The 17972-nt window shown below is 42.8% G+C and overlaps 1 protein-coding gene across 1 annotated transcript; it reads left to right on the top strand.

Moving 5' to 3' along the window:
• Positions 1-1215: 1215 nt before the first annotated feature.
• On the top strand, positions 1216-14161 carry slc25a37 (solute carrier family 25 member 37). Its single transcript, XM_076271246.1, has 4 exons — positions 1216-1490; positions 9937-10165; positions 11462-11518; positions 12841-14161. Exons 1-4 carry the CDS (start codon positions 1299-1301, stop codon positions 13434-13436), a joined length of 1074 nt encoding a protein of 357 aa, XP_076127361.1. The 5' UTR covers positions 1216-1298; the 3' UTR covers positions 13437-14161.
• Positions 14162-17972: the final 3811 nt, after the last annotated feature.

Here is a 17972-nt window from a genome sequence, read left to right as displayed (position 1 = left end):
GAAATGTATTGATGCCATCCCATGAATTATTGAGAAGTCCCTTTGGAAAAAGTGTGCAAATCCATTTTATTAGGCATATATTATCACATGTAGCCTATATGTCCGCAGCATTCTGTTTTTACATTTTGAAGAGGCTCACTAGATAAAAAATAATCATATTTTTATTAGGAAAATAAGCAGAATAAAAAAGGAAGACATGGTTTAACATTTGCATTCACAATTCTCCCCCAATATTTTGACAAATGGAATGTAGGTGTCTACATTCTGCCTGCTTCGCACCGTAGGCTAAATCATATCCACTCCCATGACTCAGCAAAGCGCGACAATGGTCGAGTAGGGTGCCCTGGATGACTGAATGAATGAGTAGGCTATAGTATATGTTGACGGTAGGTATCAGATATAAGCTATGCTATATCATAGCCTATAAGCCTTACGTTTTAACCAGCAATATCCACATGATGCTACTGACAAGTTCTGATAATCTCCCAGCGTTTTACTTGTTAAACATTGTTCAGCGGACGTAAAAAGCGCTTGCGCTATGGTACCAACTTTAGAGGACGAGCTCACGCCCAAGTCCAATACATAGCTTTTAACTGATAGGGACCACAACCCCTTTATCTACCGACCCACCCTACCACAGTCTGACTGCTCACATACACACCCATGTAGCCTTCTTGCCTTTTGTATAATGGACTAATTAGTCGGATTCAACGGCCCTCTCTGACTGTTTAGAATTGGGAAAAGCTATATTTTCAATGCTAACTGTTATCAAAGCTGGGGTACATTGGTCAACATCTGAACAAAACAAAAACATCCAAAACGATGCTGAGATTTAGGCAATGTATAGAATATTGTATTTTGTAAATAGCCATATTTGACATTGACAAGACTTTAGCCTATCTATTGAGCAGGATATGAAGGATATTTCAAGTGATCTCGCAAAATCTTAAATTCCTCCAATAATAACTTGATTGTGGACACTATGTCTGCTATGACATGAATATAATTAAAAGTTTCCGATTATCCCTGGTTAGATACAAGTTTACCGAGTAGAGTATCCTATCGAAACTAGTTTTGATTGGATACATTTTCTTGACACTCCGCCCTTTTGTTGGTTTAATCCCGCCTTATTAATGTTTCGCAATGTCTGATTGGACGCTCAAGACAACCCGCTGCGTACCGTCAGTACGTCACGACAACGGAGGTACGCAGTGATGATGGTGTGGCTCTCCTTGCCGCCGATTCAGATAGGTTGTTGGTAGAGTGTTAAAAGGCATTTTTAGTCTAGTTTCTCCCGTATGGAGTTACGTACTGAGGCAGTAGTGGCCACAGTGGAGATGTCGGAGCTAAAGAGCCGAGAAGATGACCCTTCAGATAGCAAAGAGTACGAGAGTTTGCCACCCCATGCCTCCTTGACGACCCACATGACAGCGGGAGCAGTGGCTGGAATACTGGAGCACACGGTGATGTACCCCATAGACTCTGTCAAGGTAAGACATGGAAGTATGTTTGCTACCAACTGACAGTGTCACATTAGGTTCATAATAAGCAACACGACGGTACGTTTATCAACACTGCCTTCTGAAATCATGAAATGCCTTCAAGTTTAGCCAAACGTGCCAGCTAGCTAGCTAGTTTAAGTAACATTAGCAAGCGTGTTAGCATGAGGCGCTGGCCAACAACGTTAGCTAACGTTATCTAAACCAGCCCAGTGCTGACTTTGTGTACACATTAATCCAAGTTGGCTGAAAACTGGAGTTCTAACCCAGGCAGTTTCAAGTATGAATTAGTTAACTTGATTATTGAAGACATATTGAGCCCTCCACAAATCTGGTTGTTCACTATAACGTGCACCTCAAAGTAAACTTATGAATGGCAGCAGTAGTTTTACAATTCTTGCATGTCTGAACAGAGATGTATTAGTTGATGCGATCTGAGCCAAAAACAAGAGTTAAGTAACCGATGTGGCTGTTTATCAGTTACCCTTACATTTCTCACTTAATGTTACTACAACTTCTCGTTTATATGTCTTGCGCCAGGTCATGACCTAGACTACTTCGATTCTATCAGGTTCTGGTGAAGGTCATCAAGCAGGGTTGTCCCTGCTGATGTCTAAACGAAGGGAGCTGTCTAGTTAGTACTGCCAATACATCCTTTCTCTCTCAGTATCGCGAGCTGTTGGAACAGCATTAATAGTTCATTCATAACATTTCGCTTTTCAACAATCACTCCAGATAGGGCCGACTAGAGAGGGTCATCATACCACAACATTCGCAGCTGTCGCACCAGTTGATATCGATAGTGACTATTAACGTATCTTAAGGTTTACTCTTATATTCCTGTGGTCAGCCGCTAACCCAGCCCTTAGAACAGTCTGGTACCGATAGGATATCAACAGGTTGTCTTAATGTCGGTGTTTCCTTGAATATCCCTGGTTGAATCGAATCGGTATTATTTGTTCAAATTCATTTTGAATTTCATCCAACTCTCTTTCACTGCCTGTTTAAAAGTTGAAAACGAAATGCCGGTCTTATCATAATAAGTGTCACATCCGGACACTGAGTCCAGTCCTAATCCTCCTTGCAGTCTAGTACTCCTTAAGTGACCGACACCTTACCTCTCTCAATAGCATCTGCCTAGTCGTTTCAGAGCAAGTGACTGACATGTCACTGTAGTAAAGGAAGCCAAAAGGTTGGTCAGTTTGCTCTGACAGTTAAGTTGCTGTGAAGTGCCAGAATGAAATGACTTGACTCTGTGCCAGACTAGCTTCCAGCCAGCCAGTCAGCCAGCTCTCCAAGGCCATTGTCACTATTTCCTCCTGGCCTGCCAGAGCTCACTCTTTCAGCCTTGTTCGTACCATCCGTCCAAGAGCTATGCTCTGGAGGGGACAGTGCTACGTGTCTGGACAGCACACATCCCATAGACACAGATAATGCCTCACTAACCAAGGCCGTGAACCGCTCCAGAAAAGGGGAAGGTTGGATTTACTAGGAACACGTTTTTACCCATGCATTTGGTAATTATTCCAGTGATAGCTGATTAGGGGAGATTGTCTCAGAATGTAGGAGCTACATGATTAAACACTGATGCTTACTCCCTAGGAAGCTGAAGTTGTTTATTCAATTAATTACAAAAACTTTCACCATATCACGATAAGCTCTTTTGAGATGCGGCATTCCCTTGTTTTTGTCAGTCGTGCTGTGGTCAGAAATTATTAACACTTGAGATGGAGGCTCTATAAATTTACTTTGTCCAGGTTTGGGCAATAGTTTTTTTTAGTGGTGATACTTGAAAAATGTATTTAAAAAAATTGATGATCATAAGCCCCATGAACATCATAAGACTAGCTGCCTCAAAGTCATGAGGCTGACATACATTTTCACACGGTGGCTTTCCGGATCCATAACAGAAGCTGTGCTGGTTCATTTTATTGACTAGATGGAAACTTCTGAAGGAGCTTCACTGAAGGAAAAAAGTAATTGCAATAATTACTTGAAGGAAGTTGTTACAGTATATTCCAGTCAATTGAAAGAGGTTTGGTCAGGTTTTGTTCTTGGCTCTGTTTGCAACATCCTCTTTCACACTAACAGAGGATGTCCAGGTGCTGTAAAGTTAGTTATATTTCAACTGTGGCAGTCTAAGGAGTCTTAGCATATCTTTTAACAGGATATCTTTTCCAGTTAAACCTGGCAATGGTGCACAGTTATAGTAACAACAAAGTCGTTTTATTCATGTAGTTACAGTGTTAGGTTGATCTAGAATGTCTCAGTGAGTGCTTAAATAATGAAAGTCTGTGGTCGAGTTTGTAAGTTCACTGTGGTTTCTTTTACTGGTATGGTGTCTGTGTTTGCCTTTCTTTTAAAAGCTTGTGTGGGAAATGTTAACCACATATTCTTGAGACGCCTTTCCTCATTCATCCTCTTTCAAGTATTAACCTCTACCTAGGTAGACCTTCATTCATTCAAGAGCAAGGATCAACCTCTACCTAGGTAGACATTCATTCATTCAAGAGCACAGGGAGAAAAGGGGGCATGGCATGTGTCGGTGTGTGTCGGTGTGTTTCATTGGTTTACACTTTGTTAGACAAACACGTTTTAGGTTTGCCTGTGAAGACGTTAAGGTGACACTAAATGAGTAGTCAGCATGAGCTTGCATAATCGTGTAAGTTAAGTAAGTCTCCTAAGTGTGGCTGTAAGTTGTTATAAAACGAGTGCCTATTAAGTAGTAAAATAGTTTTAAGGAAGTTGTCAAAGATTTTGACATCACAAATAGAATGACATTTTCCAATTCTCTTACTCAAAACACTGTTTTTTGTTTTCATTATTTTATTTGTGTAGGTTTAGGCAAGCCTAATGAAAAGCATCCGCCTTGCCTTCGTTACCGGCTGGTGGGTGATTCATCAGCCAGTCGGGGGATGATTCAGAGCCGTTAAGCAACTTCCGAAAGCCCAGAGTGTGGAAGGCATGGTGCACCAGGCAGCAGGGAGCACTGGGTAGGGAACTGGGACACAACACACCGCTGAGAGTTCGAGAGCAGACGGGTTCACCTCTGCTCACCAGGGTCCCTGAGTGCGTTTAGAGAATGACTCGCTCTAGGGAAACTCTCTGGCGTGTGTGCTCTGTTAAACAGAGCTGTAACCTTTAGCACAGACGGGGACAACGAGAGGTGGAGAAGGTGGTGGTGGTGTCCTTGTAAGGGCCTGCAGAAAGGGTGTGGGATTTATCAGACTGACCCAGGGTGTGTGTGTGTGTGTGTGTGTGTGTGTGTGTGTGTGTGTGTGTGTGTGTGTGTGTGTGTGTGTGTGTGTGTGTGTGTGTGTGTGTGTGTGTGTGTGTGTGTGTGTGTGTGTGTGTGTGTGTGTGTGTGTGTGTGTGTGTGTGTGTGTGTGTGTGTGTGTGTGTGTGTGTGTGTGTGTGTGTGTGTGTGTGTGTGTGTTAAATCTGCACCATGCAGATGAAGGGTGGACTTGGTGTCCCACCCCTATGGAGCTGATTATCCAACCGCCACATAGCCACTGGCAACTAGCTCTTTTACAAAACTCAAATTACGCCACACATAGAACATTTGTACACATAGTGGACAATCCTATGTCCACTTCACATTTTGTGTTGACATAGTTTAGAACCAAACTTCCCCTTTTGCTTGGACACCATATACATATTGTATAAATTTTAATTTTTAGTCCACAATTATGTATGGGCTTGCAGTCCCAATATACAAACACCCTTTTGCCACATTCCTGTGTACTCAGGAATTTGTATGTTTTGGCCCTAACGTGATCACGATTGGGTGAGTCCTTTAACCCTTTCTGCCTCTCCTGGTGAGCCGGCACAACAGAGCCAGTGGCTACCTCTGGGTATTCCAAAGTAGCTCTCAGAATTCACCGAAATGCTAGGCAGTAGGGAATGTGTGCCTGTGTTTGGCATCGCTCACATAGAGGCATTCAGTGCAAAACCACTAAATACTACCATCCTTGAAGGGGAAAAATCAGTTCTGAAGCAGTCAGGAAAAGGTTTGGAATTTTTCCTTCCTCGGAAAAGGGCAAGCACTCTGATTAATAAATACATGGAATACCTATGCCTGTATTTGGCATCTGTGTCCCAGTGGCATGTGGATGCAGCAGTCAGTGCCGGGGCCAGTGTGCTGCTAGGGCTCAAGAGCTTGTCTCACCTCGCCTGTCTGCCGTTAGACCACAGAGCTCCTCCAGCCCAGCTTTTCCAGGCAGCCCAGGCGCTGGTGCGAGCACTGGAGATTTCTTTCCACTTCAGTGCTAAAGGGGCTTCCAGCCTCCTCCTCATGCCAGACAATAACCCTCCCAACACACACACACACACCATCCACCCCAATTAAAGAAAAAAATGGCAGAAGGGATCATCCTGCGTTCATTTGCCTAGATGGTTGTGTCTCATGTTTCAGTCATGTTGCACATTTGCACATTTCATGTGTCAGTTAGCCTATGCTGCATGTCCGCACAAAGGAAATGGTTTGAATGATAATGATGATGTAGTGTGAAGTTGTCTATGACTTTCTTTTTGGGGGACTTCCTGGTTTCAGCACCCTTTTCTGGCAGTCCCAATCCAACAGGGCGTCTCAATCATTCCTGTAGAACTAGTTTGTAAAGTGCTGATTTGTGTGCACAGGTATGATATAAAGCCATGATGTACTGGTGTACTGCATGATTGCTTGCTAACAATCGGCCATAAGTCAAAACCAGCTCCCAAAAAGTTAATCTTTCAAGAATAGGGTTGGGCACCGAAACACGGTTCTAATATGGCACCGGTGCCGACACAAACGGTAGTAACTGCATCGAATAACAACGTGGATTTCGGTGCCTCATTTCGGTGCTTAAATAGCGTTATTAATTTATTTATTATTAGCGTTTTTAATTTATTTTTTTTATAGGAGGCATGACTGCATGTCATGCGCCATCTCTAACGTCTTGCTCTGATAGTAACACATCCAGATACAGTTAGCTGACATATGATAAACACTGGATGTATAAACCAGAGGGGTGCACCACACAGGCGAGTGGACAGTGTTTGACAGCTTGCGTGAGCCCAAGTAGCTTACTTTAAAGCGATATCGCAAGCTCCTGTCAAAATCTAGCAGTGGGCCTAACTACACACAAGCAAAAGGCTATGAAACAACATCAACAGTAGGCTAGCCTATACGTTACACAATATCCTTGCTAATGCGCTGACATTTGCTGACATTTATTTGAAAGGTGAAAGGTGAAAACTTTATTTCACGGTGTGTTAAACAACATAATGGCATGATATTAATCTTTCATGTGCATGAGGCCCATAGCATCACAATGAATATGAAGATCATGTTAAAAGTTAGCTGGCAAAAACATAAATATGTAGGTTACATACCTGATGTCACTGAGCTGTCAAAGAGGCTACGAAACCATCTCCGTAAGTTATCGCTAATTAAACTCAGCTGACTGGTGTTAGCGCATAGCCATAGTTGCTGTTAAAATGCCTACTAGCCTAGCGCTGGGAATCTAAACACTTCAACACCGACATGTAGACTAACATGTTCAAAACTACTGCGTGTTATGGGTTAAGACGTGACTATTTCTTGAAGCATTTGGGAACACACTGAATTAACTGGAAAGTAGAGTCCCTGTTAGATTAGCTTGCTTGCGCCGTTGTCCATGACCTGGCAGTTTTATGGCAAGCGGTTTTAACATTTAACGTTATGGCAAACCGCCAAACTGGGTAAACTTGAAAGCAGAGCTTACTATTGTGTGTGCATGCATGGCAAGCTGTTTTAACATTTAAATGTATTATTAATGAGATATTGATAGTAAATTGAATATAACAGTTCAATTTCATGTTCAAATTTGTCTTATCAATAAAAAAAAAAGCAATTCATGCTTTAGACCATTTTAATTTAAAACATTTTAAAAACAAAGTACCGGTTCAGGCACCGTTTCGGCACCGACACCGTTTTAAAAGTATCGATTTAGCACTGGTATCGGATAAAACCCAAACGATACCCAACCCTAGTCAAGAATGCATTTCTCCACTGAGGTAGGTCTAAAGCCTGTTAAAGAATGCATTTCCTGGACTGGAGACTAGAGACAATGACAGGCAAACAACACCAACAAATGCAAGTTGGCGTGTGAGTGTGACGTGGCCTATTGTCTTAGCTGAAGACAATCCTTATCATCCCTCCCTTAATTCCATGATGATAAGACTCCTCCGTCATATTTGGAAGCTCACGGATGAGCTTGTATTCCAGGAAGTTAGGTCCCCTTGCTGACTCAGGCAATCAAGATTGCTGTTGAGTCAAGTAAGTTAGGCGTACATAAACCGAGGCACCCTGGACACTGGTTAGGTCAGGGCAGAGGTGAGCAGAGGCCACACTTGGCAGTGCTGCTGGATAATCTGCTCTCAGGACCTCTGTCTCTGCCTGCCAACGCTCACTTTGGAGCCAACCGCTTCAAAGCAGGGCTACGCCGCCATGCAAAAACCCTGGCTATAGCAAGGAGTCGTACTGTCCTACTTGGTGTTGTCCAAACCAATTAACCATACATTTCAACAACCCACATTTTGAACCCAGGACCTTGGCGTCAGTTGCTGCCCCCCATGCTTCTCAAGATGCACTACAGATAAGGACTATGCCCCAAGACGATAACCGGTGTGTTTTAAGGACTTGAGTCCATGGCAACCATCAGCGAGATAAACTACACCTTATTAGTTACTGTAATGGATTCACTGTGTTGGAGGATGTTGGCACCTGGGGAGAGCCTTGTGGAATGCTACAGGGTGTCAGGATACACTAGTGTGTGCCCGTCTGGCTTCTGACAGCTTTTGGCTGAGCTCCCAGTTGTTTTAGTGTAGTGGTGTAATGTAAATTGTCTCTGTTTGGAGACTAAGCCTTGTTGTGTATATTCTGTACACATTTTAAAATAGAAATATACAAAAAGTACACAAAGAAAAATATATGTACCGAAATATGACTTAAAAAAGGAGAAATATTAATATAAGTACTAGTCTTTAAACTATTTATGAGCAGCCAATGTGATGTGGTCGTACAGTATAAAATGTTAAGAGATGCCAAGAAGTGAACAGATGCCTACAGGCCCAGAGTTTGCCTGTGTGTAATTCCAGCAGCTGTAAGGCTTGTTACCTGTCCTGCTGTGTGAGTATAGTGCTTACATGATTATACGTTTGGTCAACATGTGTTTAACAGGTACCACTCTGCCAGCCTAATTAGCCGCCATGTTTTGGGGTATTAGTTTGGGATGAGGCCTCTTGTGCTATGTTGATGGGTCTTAGTGCCGTTTGAATAAAAGAAGCCAGCATTCATTCTGCTGTCTTGAAGCTTATGCAGGGTAAAGCTGTTAAGTAAGGAGATTTAGCAGGATAAGGGGACCAGAGAGAATGCTGAAACTGTGCCTAACGGCATCCTGTAAACACCATACTGGGATTGTCAAATCCTACCATTTTCATTAGAGGTGCGTTGTTTGACAGTCAAACATTAGTATATAACTTTCCATGCTTGTTGAATTGGCTATAATATTATGAATAGGTTATTAATAGGTTATGGTGGCTTAAGACTGATAGGAAATTGTAGATCAAGCAGGTTTACTACTGAGCCAGTCAGTCATCTCATAAATCTCATAAATATTGTGTGTTGTGCCTTATTAATAGCCACAGTAACAAGGAAAAGGATATAGCCTAATTTCATTTCAACATGAAGTTCTGCTTTCTCTCTCTCTTGCTCTCTTTTTTTGTGTTTTTTGGGTAGCTGTCCTTTTGGAGAGATGTGTCAGTCTCTGGGTTTGTTTCACAAGTGTTTTGTTATAGTCTTGCATGCCAACCCATTCACACAGCACAAAGCATGTTTTTATTTAGCCTAAAAATGTAGGGAAGCTCCCAAAGACTGCCTGCCTCTATCTTCCCCTGCATATTGCTTTGTGTTTCCTTCCCCTTTTTTAACAATAAAATATCATTTCATTTCCGTCAGATATGTTCGCAAATTTCAAAAGTCTCCTTGAAGAAACTTTTTATTTTTTAAATAAAACAATCTAACAATTGTCTGTTCCTGTTCTTACTGAAACAGGAAATTTGTCTGAAAGTCAAATTCGAATGATTGGGAATAACGTTAGATTTTTCTCAGGGACAAGGAAGGCTTTGTGTGCTCTTGAATTATATTTCCTATTTTTATTTATTTATTTATGTATTTATTTATTTATATATTTATATATTATAAGTTGAAAACAATGAGTTGTCATCTCATCTACATTGCAATCCAGAAACACTGACACTCTTTTCAGTAAGACTCAAGGCCTACATGTTTGTCCGATTTTGACTCCCTCATCATACCCCTCTCTCCTCTATGACTAGAGTTTACTTCCTCTTGTTTTCCTTCGACCTTCTGCCTCATTTCTTTCTGCTTTTTTGTCTTTCTTTCTTTAATCAGACAAGGATGCAGAGTCTGCAGCCTGACCCGAAGGCCCAGTACCGGGGCGTGTACGAGGCCCTGCAAAGGATCGTCCGCACCGAGGGCATCATGCGGCCCCTGAGGGGCCTCAACATCACAGTGCTGGGGGCTGGCCCGGCCCACGCCCTCTACTTCGCCTGCTACGAGAGAGTCAAGCGCACCCTCAGCGACGTCATCCAGAATGGGGGGAACAGCCACATAGCCAACGGTAAAGGCCATCTGCTTCAGCCTGGGCTGACATTACTGAAATGGACTGTTGTGTAGATTTTGGTTGGATTTGAGTTCTTGAATTGCGATGGCAGTCTTCCATTGACTTGCCTTACTTAAGGCTCTAGCATGCGTTTCCCAGAGTCTCATCTCTGTTGCAGTGTCTTTGAGCGAGTCTTCATCTTGGAACCCATGAACCCTTAAATCATTCTGAGCCATCTTTCAAATCAGCCAGAAGCGTGTTACAAATTCACATGCCTTGTAGTCATGTGTTGTCATGAGGTTTTGAAACTGAGACTGTTTTTTTCTTGTAATGAACCAATTCAGCTTTCAACTATGTCAAGTTTATCTTACAATGTTCTTGTTTCATGCGTCTTGCATTGTTATTACCATATTAGCTTTTAGTTTAAAGATTAATCCATTTTATAATGCATATGGTTCATTAACAATCTGTGTCCAGCAATTTCAAGCATGAATTTGGTTTGTAAAGACATGAAAGTGCATTTTGATGGCCTGCAGCTCAAATGCCCCCTGGTACAAATATGCAGGATTCCCACAGTCATGGAAAACCTGGAAAAGTCATGGAATTGTAATTGTCGAAGTCCGGAATCAGTCAGTAAACGTTTGTCGTATTGTATTATCCAATTGCGTGCAGTGAAATTTTCAAATGCACGCTTGGTGCCGCCCCTCGAGTTGGGCCATTAAATTTTTCGTGGCCAGACCCTTAATCTTTCTAGATTACCAGGGTCTGGAATCTCCAGGCTTGAAGAAAACGGTCAAGTCACATTTCATAATTAGTCCCAGCCCCAGCCTGTGGCGTAAAGTAGCCAATTTTGTACTTATCGGCCGTGAAAAGTCATGGACATTTCAGTTAAGGTCTTTGAAAAGTCATGGGAAGGCTTTGGAATTTTGTCACAGAAAATGGGTGGCAACCTGAATATGAATATGCATACATACACTATTAGGGGCAGGCTACTCCAGACACAGAACTGAAGCGTTCCATTTGCGGAGTCTATGCTGCAACAATTAGCTTCCACTAGAATGGAACTGTACCAGAAGTGATAGTGGCACGTACGGTACATTCGAAGAAATGAGACCAGTCATCTAAAACTAGTTTTACCCTCTGGGAACAGAACGCTTCAGTTGCGTGCCTGGTTTAGCTTGCCAGTTAAAGCTACGGCCAATTCAACGGTAATTAGCTCAAATCCTTCTGTAAACAAGACACAACGTTCTGCTACCTCTGATTCCGTCTGAACATGCTGACTAATTCTGCTTCTGCTTCTTGTGTCCCTATCAGGTGTGGCGGGTAGTCTAGCCACTGTTCTCCATGATGCTGTGATGAACCCAGCTGAAGGTACCAGCAATACAGACACCTTTCTATTTATTTGTTTGTTTGTTTGTTTGTTTGTTTGTTTGTTTGTTTGTTTATTTGTGTATTTATTTCAGATACACCCAGTAGAGTTGCAACGGGCCACAAAACTCATGGTTCAGATCGTCAAAAAATAGAGAGAGAATAGAATAGAATAGACTTTAAATGTCATTGTGCAGTAGTACCATACCAACGAAATGCAGCCTCTTAAACAATGCTCACATTCATATACACACACTCACATCTAAACCACAAAAAATAATACAAACAGCAACCACATACAGCATTGTTTTTGGGAGCACTGAGCCGCTGCAGTTCAGAGAGCTTTTCCTTCTGTGTAGCCAGGGCAGCTGCTGGCCATGTGGGTGCCCTAAGCTGAATTGCTTTGCAGTAAAGCTACTCCTATTTATTGGCTACATTGTGGTGCCCCCTCTGTCTCTTGGTGCCCTACGCACAGTGTGTGATGCGCATGGTGGTAGCGGCGGCACTGTATGTAGCCCTAATGCTCATAGAATTAGAGCATATAGCTAAACAGTGTTTGACAGGTAACATTTTATTTCCAAATAACAGTGTAGGAGAATAGATTGACAGTGCCAGCATTATTTGCCCTGTGTTTCCTGTATTTCATTATTCAGAGTGTTCTAACTTGAATAGAAAACATAATGGTATTTTTAGCAGTAGCTCTGCAGGTAACTATTAAGGAAAAGGTTTTTCAGCGTCATTCCAAAAGTTCAGAAGTAGAAAACAAAATGCTCGACTTAGAATACTAAATGGCCATAGACAGAATCAGAAGCTGAAAGGAATGTAATCATGTTTCCCATTACAAAGGTGCCTTACAAATGGTTACAGATTGAAAAGGAGCCATTGTTAAATCCTGCGTCCCCTTTTGACATCAGTCTAAGAATGATCTAATGATGTGTTTGGAAAAAACAATCACATTCATTGTTTTAGAAATGTAGAGATTATTTACAACATTGTTGTATTGCATATTTTTATGAGCGGATTATGTGCCTCAAGATCAGGCTTGATTGTCACCACTGTCTGATTTTTAGCTTTGCCATAATTATTTTTTTCACATTCCTCTCTCTCTCTCTGTCTCTGTCTCTGTCTCTGTCTCTCTCTCTCTCTGTCTCTCTCTCTCTGTCTCTCTCTGTCTCTCTCTATGTCTCTCTCTCTCTCTCTCTCTCTGTCTCTCTCTCTCTCTCTCTCTCTCTGTCTCTCTCTGTCTCTCTCTCTGTCTCTCTCTCTCTCTGTCTCTGTCTGTAAATCCTTGTTCTTCCCCCTGCTCCCTCCGTCATCATGTCCAGTCATCAAGCAGCGCATGCAGATGTTCAACTCGCCGTACCGGGGCCTGTGGGACTGCGTGGTGACGGTGACGCAGCGCGAGGGCGTGGCGGCCTTCTACCGCAGCTACAGCACGCAGCTGACCATGAACATCCCCTTCCAGGCCGTGCACTTCATCACCTATGAGCTGACGCAGGAGCGGCTCAACCCGCAGCGCCGCTATCGGCCGACCAGCCACATCGTGTCGGGCGCGGCGGCCGGCGCAGTCTCGGCCGCGGTCACCACGCCGCTGGACGTCTGCAAGACGCTGCTGAACACACAGGAGAACGGCGCGGTGCGCCTGTCGGGCATGGCCAACGCCATTAGGACGGTACATCGGCTGGGCGGCCCCGCCGCCTTCTTCAAGGGCGTGCAGGCGCGCGTCATCTACCAGATGCCCTCCACGGCCATCGCCTGGTCGGTCTACGAGTTCTTCAAGTACTTCCTCACCCAGCATCAGCACCAGCATGACCTCGCCCACAGGGACCATGCGCATCAGCACCAGCATGACCTCGCCCACAGGGACCATGCGCATCAGCTCCAGGAGCCCAAGCCAGACGCGGGCTCCAGTCCCACATGAGACCCACCATGGCTCTCTGGGTTTGAGCAAAGACAGGGAGCTACAGGCCCCTAAATTAATGGGGGAGGAGGCAGAGTCCTCCTCAGAGCCACACCCCCCCACCCCCCCCTCGTCATTTCAGTATGTTTACCGTGAAGTCATGACCTGACTGACACTAAAAGAGGGCACTTTGGACGTTTGCTGTCATTTAGGTAGAACCTTGTGTTCATTTGTCGTTGTTGTCGTCATTCTCATCAACATTCATTTTAGAATTTAAAAGGGTTTCATCCAACTTTTCTCATCCACTGTTCCATCAATCTCTCCCTGCGTTGCCTGAGACACTGGTGCGGTCCAATGAAGTGACTCTTAGCGGCAATGCAGTGTTGCTTGCCACGAAGGGGTAATAGAATGTAAGCGGTGGTTCCCACTCCTTCTCCACCACCCCTCCTCTTTCTCCATACCAGTCTCTGGCTCGCTCAACACCCCCCCCCCCCCCCCCTGGTCGCTGTCTGTGTGATGACTGAGTCTCCCCTCCTCACACTGGGCTTGGCTTCATCCGTTTGTTTATGGATTTCATGTAGGAAAGTTTTCTTATTTATTTTATTGGCTAAGCGGAGGTCACGTTTCGAGGATTTCGGAAGCGCCGCAGGGTTTGTGGTCTTGTTTGATTTCCTTGTGTATTTTTTAAAGGACTGTTTAATTGAGCGCATTCCTTAGTCCTGCAATGGTGCCCCCCCCCCCCCCCCCCCCCCATTCACGTTCCTGACCAAATCACCACCACCACTGTGTAAGAAGCTCCACTGAGCTTATTTCATGTGTAGAAGTGTGGGGTGCTGACTGAAGCTGTCTAAGCAATCTAAGTGAAATCCCAAACCAAGTTAAATAGGATAAAACATTTTTTTTTTTTTTTTAAATTGCTTGAGGGTTAGAAGTGCTGTTCTGGATGTCACGTGAACGTGGAGTCCAGTGAGAGAGCCTATATATATATGCAGCCCAGTGCTATCTTTTGCGACATTATGCAGAAATGAATCTCATATGTGAGATGGCTACTATAGTTAAAGGAGAATGGCTCTTCCATGAAGAGATTCAAGAGAAGTATCCTTTGTTCATGTGTCATATGGATTTTTAGTAGCGTGACATTGCATCTTCGCCATGTCGGTCTCTTACGTAAAGAGTTTTGATGTTGTACCGCACATATTGTCCCAGCCTTTATCACTCCATAAAACATATTTACGAGTCGGTGGCTCTTTCCAGTTCTTACTCATAAGTTCATTGTTGAACTTATGAAATTGAGTTGTTAATTATATCGTTACAAATCCCAAATTGAAAACAAGCGCACAGTGTTCGGTCAGCACGTCACGAGTGAATCCGCTTGATGTGCTCATTCCATGGAGACATTGTAGCCTTCTCACAGTAAACAAACAGAAAAAGTATGTAAATATAAATCTTATCTATCTATATGTATGTTAAAAACATTACCTGTGAGAACTGTCTTACAAATGTCCATGTGATGCATTCTTCACTCACACAAGTCTGTATCTCTGCCTGGGTCAAGTCTGTAGATGTGTATGTAACGGAGCATTCAGGCACAACTGAAATCTTCCATACAAATCTACGGGCGCCCCCCCTTGTACAGGTGCCTGTGTGGCCCAGAAAGGTTTGCCTTGTTTTATGTAGAGCACTTGGCTTGCTCTGAAATCACGCACAACTCTATGGAATTGTAATAGTGATGTTAAATGTGTATAATAATGACAGCTTTGGCAACTTTTCCTCCCTTTTATTTGTGTGCGTGTATGCGTACGTTTTTTTTTTTTTTTTTTTGATTTGCTGCGTGTGTGTGTGTGTGTGTGTGTGTGTGTGTGTGTGTGTGTGTGTGTGTGTGTGTGTGTGTGTGTGTGTGTGTGTGTGTGTGTGTGTGTGTGTGTGTGTGTGTGTGTGTGTGTGTGTGTGTGTGTGTGTGTGTGTGTGTGTGTGTGCGGGTGCGGGTGTGGAGTTTTTTTTCTGAGTTCTTGTTGTACAGGTGTGGCTTGACTCACTCTGGTCAACAGTAAAATGAGACGCACATACCAAAAGCCTGGGGTGTGGAAAGTGTGGATGACCACATGTCTCAACACTCCTAAATATCTGATTTTTTTTTTTTTTCTTACAATCTCCTGTAGATTCTTAATTTAAATGTAATATAATGTAATGCTTGTAAGTATTAGCCATTTTTATGTAACAATGCATTTATGGAAGTTACACAGCATGGGCTGATTGAAAAACAAAAGAACACTCGGAGGTCAAGTGCCTCACTCCGTATATGTTCCAAGATCTGCTCCTCACAGCGGTCAAGTGTATCAAGTTGGGGATGCGTAGTGCACTAGACGGGGTTTCAACATGTGGGTTTGTGCTGGCGAAGAGAATGCAGGCCAACAGTGATGCGTACTGGGGGTTGGATAGGGTGGGGTGGGGGTGAGGAGGGTGTCAGACGGGTTTCACTGGCAGAGCTTTGCAGGGCCGAGGGTGCTTCCTGTGTCCTGACTGTCCTGCGTCACTCACTTCCTGTGTCTGCTCTGCCTGGTCATTTTATCCATCACGATCGCACCCCACCCCCAAAACTAGTAATACAGACATTTCCAAAAAAAGACCACATTACTAAAGCAGCTAGGAGTTGTTTGTTTGCTTTTCATTAAGTGCTTATTGGTTTAATTTTTCTCTCACAGAAAAACGCAGAGGGTTTTCGTTTGTTGTTGTTTAAAAAGCCTGCTTCTATAAAGCTGTATTTATTCATTAACTATGCAGCAGAGTTGGTTCTAGGACAATGTTATGTGGAACCATGACTGTCTGAGACTAAATGTCCTCTTCCACCCCGTGGAGATCCCAAAGAAGTCGACTACTAGACACCATGTCAGGCCCTATTTAGACTTCAGACATAGCTTTAAAACGTATAGCTTTAGAAATAATGTTGAATAGGTTATACACAGTTTTTTGATTGCCCTTGATTTGATTATTGCTTAATGCCGTTGTTCACCTAAAGCAAAAGGGGATGTAGTGAAATCGCATGTGGTGTTTTTTGGAATTGTTTTCAAAATGCATACAAACTGCTTGCTCATCTGTCTGCAACCACTAGTGGGTCTTTGGACAAAAGTCAAGCTGGTCTGAGGGGTAGTTTTATTGACTGGGAATCTACTCTTTCAACCATGTCATTGAAAACTGTCCCCTAAATTATGTGATCTTATCTTCGAGGGATTTAGGTCTTGTATAAAGTTGACTTTTACATACCGAGCTAAACCTGAGTGATGAATAATACTATAAATATTTACCAGCATAATAGCCTAGTTTAAGTACCCCATAAGAATACAATAATTATGACCTATCTAGTAATAATTGTTTGTTCCTGTACACTTGTAAAAAGGACATGGTTTGACAAAGTACTTGTGCTTTGAAAAAAATGAATTAAACACTGAAAACAATCTTAATTTTTGGTACAAAGTGAAAAAAGTAAATCACTAAATGACCAGTATTTCTTTCTCTATGCATATCCTTCTCTTTGCTGTTATTTGTGGCTTTCTACACATCTTCCCAGCGATATCACTGTCTTAAAGATACTGAAGCCTTTAGCACATCCTGACACCAGTTTGACAGGAATATTCCTCGTCTCTGATTTGATATGCTGAGAAAGAGACGGCAAACGGAACAAGAGTTTTAGACCTTTAGAGTTGAGGCAAAACTATTAAATAGCCTGTGCATATGTTTCTCAAAGGTCATGAAAATTGGTTGTGCTAGAGTTGTGGGCTGAATAGCGACACATGACTTACTGGACTTGACCAGGGGTGGACAATGTAATTAATATTTATGCAAGCGTTTTATGCAAATGCACCTGTGGTATGTCACTAAGCTACCCTTTAGATGTATCACAAAACAACACGTATTCTAATGCCTTTCATAACAGCAAAAGGACAAGGTTATCCTTCAAATAATTTCGCTGCAGAAATTCAGTCTCTTTTTATTTTTGTATAACATGTATGACATGTTGCCCCATAATATATATGCTAAATAGTTTTAATGAAGAAATGTAATGTGTCTAGGGGCGTGTTTGCTAGTGTACATTATTTGCTGCTTGTACGCACAATGATATGGGAGTTTGGGGAAAGAGGGATATTTTTAAACACAGAGTGCCATCTAGAGTTCTGAACTATTTTTGCTGGAATATGAATGATGCAAATGTTTATGGATGGAGGAACTGCTGCTACAGTTTGTAACACTGGAGCTGAAATAAAATGCAATTACTCAAATAATGCAACCTGACTCCTTGTGTTGTCTTCTGCTTTTATTTTTTTTATAGATCTATGTCAAAATGTTAATGGCACTTGAGACGGTATTGTACAGTCGTCTCTGCTTTTCTGAGACCTGATGTGGATGTCTCGCCTCAAGGGAAGGTTGTGTTCACACTCTCACCACTAGAGGGCACACCAGCTGAACCATTTATCCTTGTTTCCAAAATGATGTAACACAAAGACATGCATATGTGCAACAACTGAGTAAGTTATTTACACAGTTATGAACCTGTTTCATATG

This window comes from Alosa pseudoharengus, unplaced genomic scaffold, assembly GCF_046254945.1.
Source record: "Alosa pseudoharengus isolate Yale_2024_CS ecotype anadromous, Long Island Sound unplaced genomic scaffold, YU_APseudo_1.1 YU_APseudo_1.1_scf_6, whole genome shotgun sequence".
In the NCBI taxonomy this organism is placed as follows: domain Eukaryota; kingdom Metazoa; phylum Chordata; class Actinopteri; order Clupeiformes; family Clupeidae; genus Alosa; species Alosa pseudoharengus.
The sequence above is the reverse complement of the archived record's forward strand: the minus strand, read 5'-3'. Positions and strand labels throughout refer to the sequence as shown.

Bases quoted from the DNA above. Each gene is read 5' to 3' on its own strand.
- slc25a37 (XM_076271246.1), top strand. From the start codon at position 1,299: ATGGAGTTACGTACTGAGGCAGTAGTGGCCACAGTGGAGATGTCGGAG. The intron at 10,166-11,461 runs GTAAAGGCCATC...TGTCCCTATCAG, and splicing joins GAACAGCCACATAGCCAACG to GTGTGGCGGGTAGTCTAGCC. The intron at 11,519-12,840 runs GTACCAGCAATA...CATCATGTCCAG, and splicing joins TGTGATGAACCCAGCTGAAG to TCATCAAGCAGCGCATGCAG.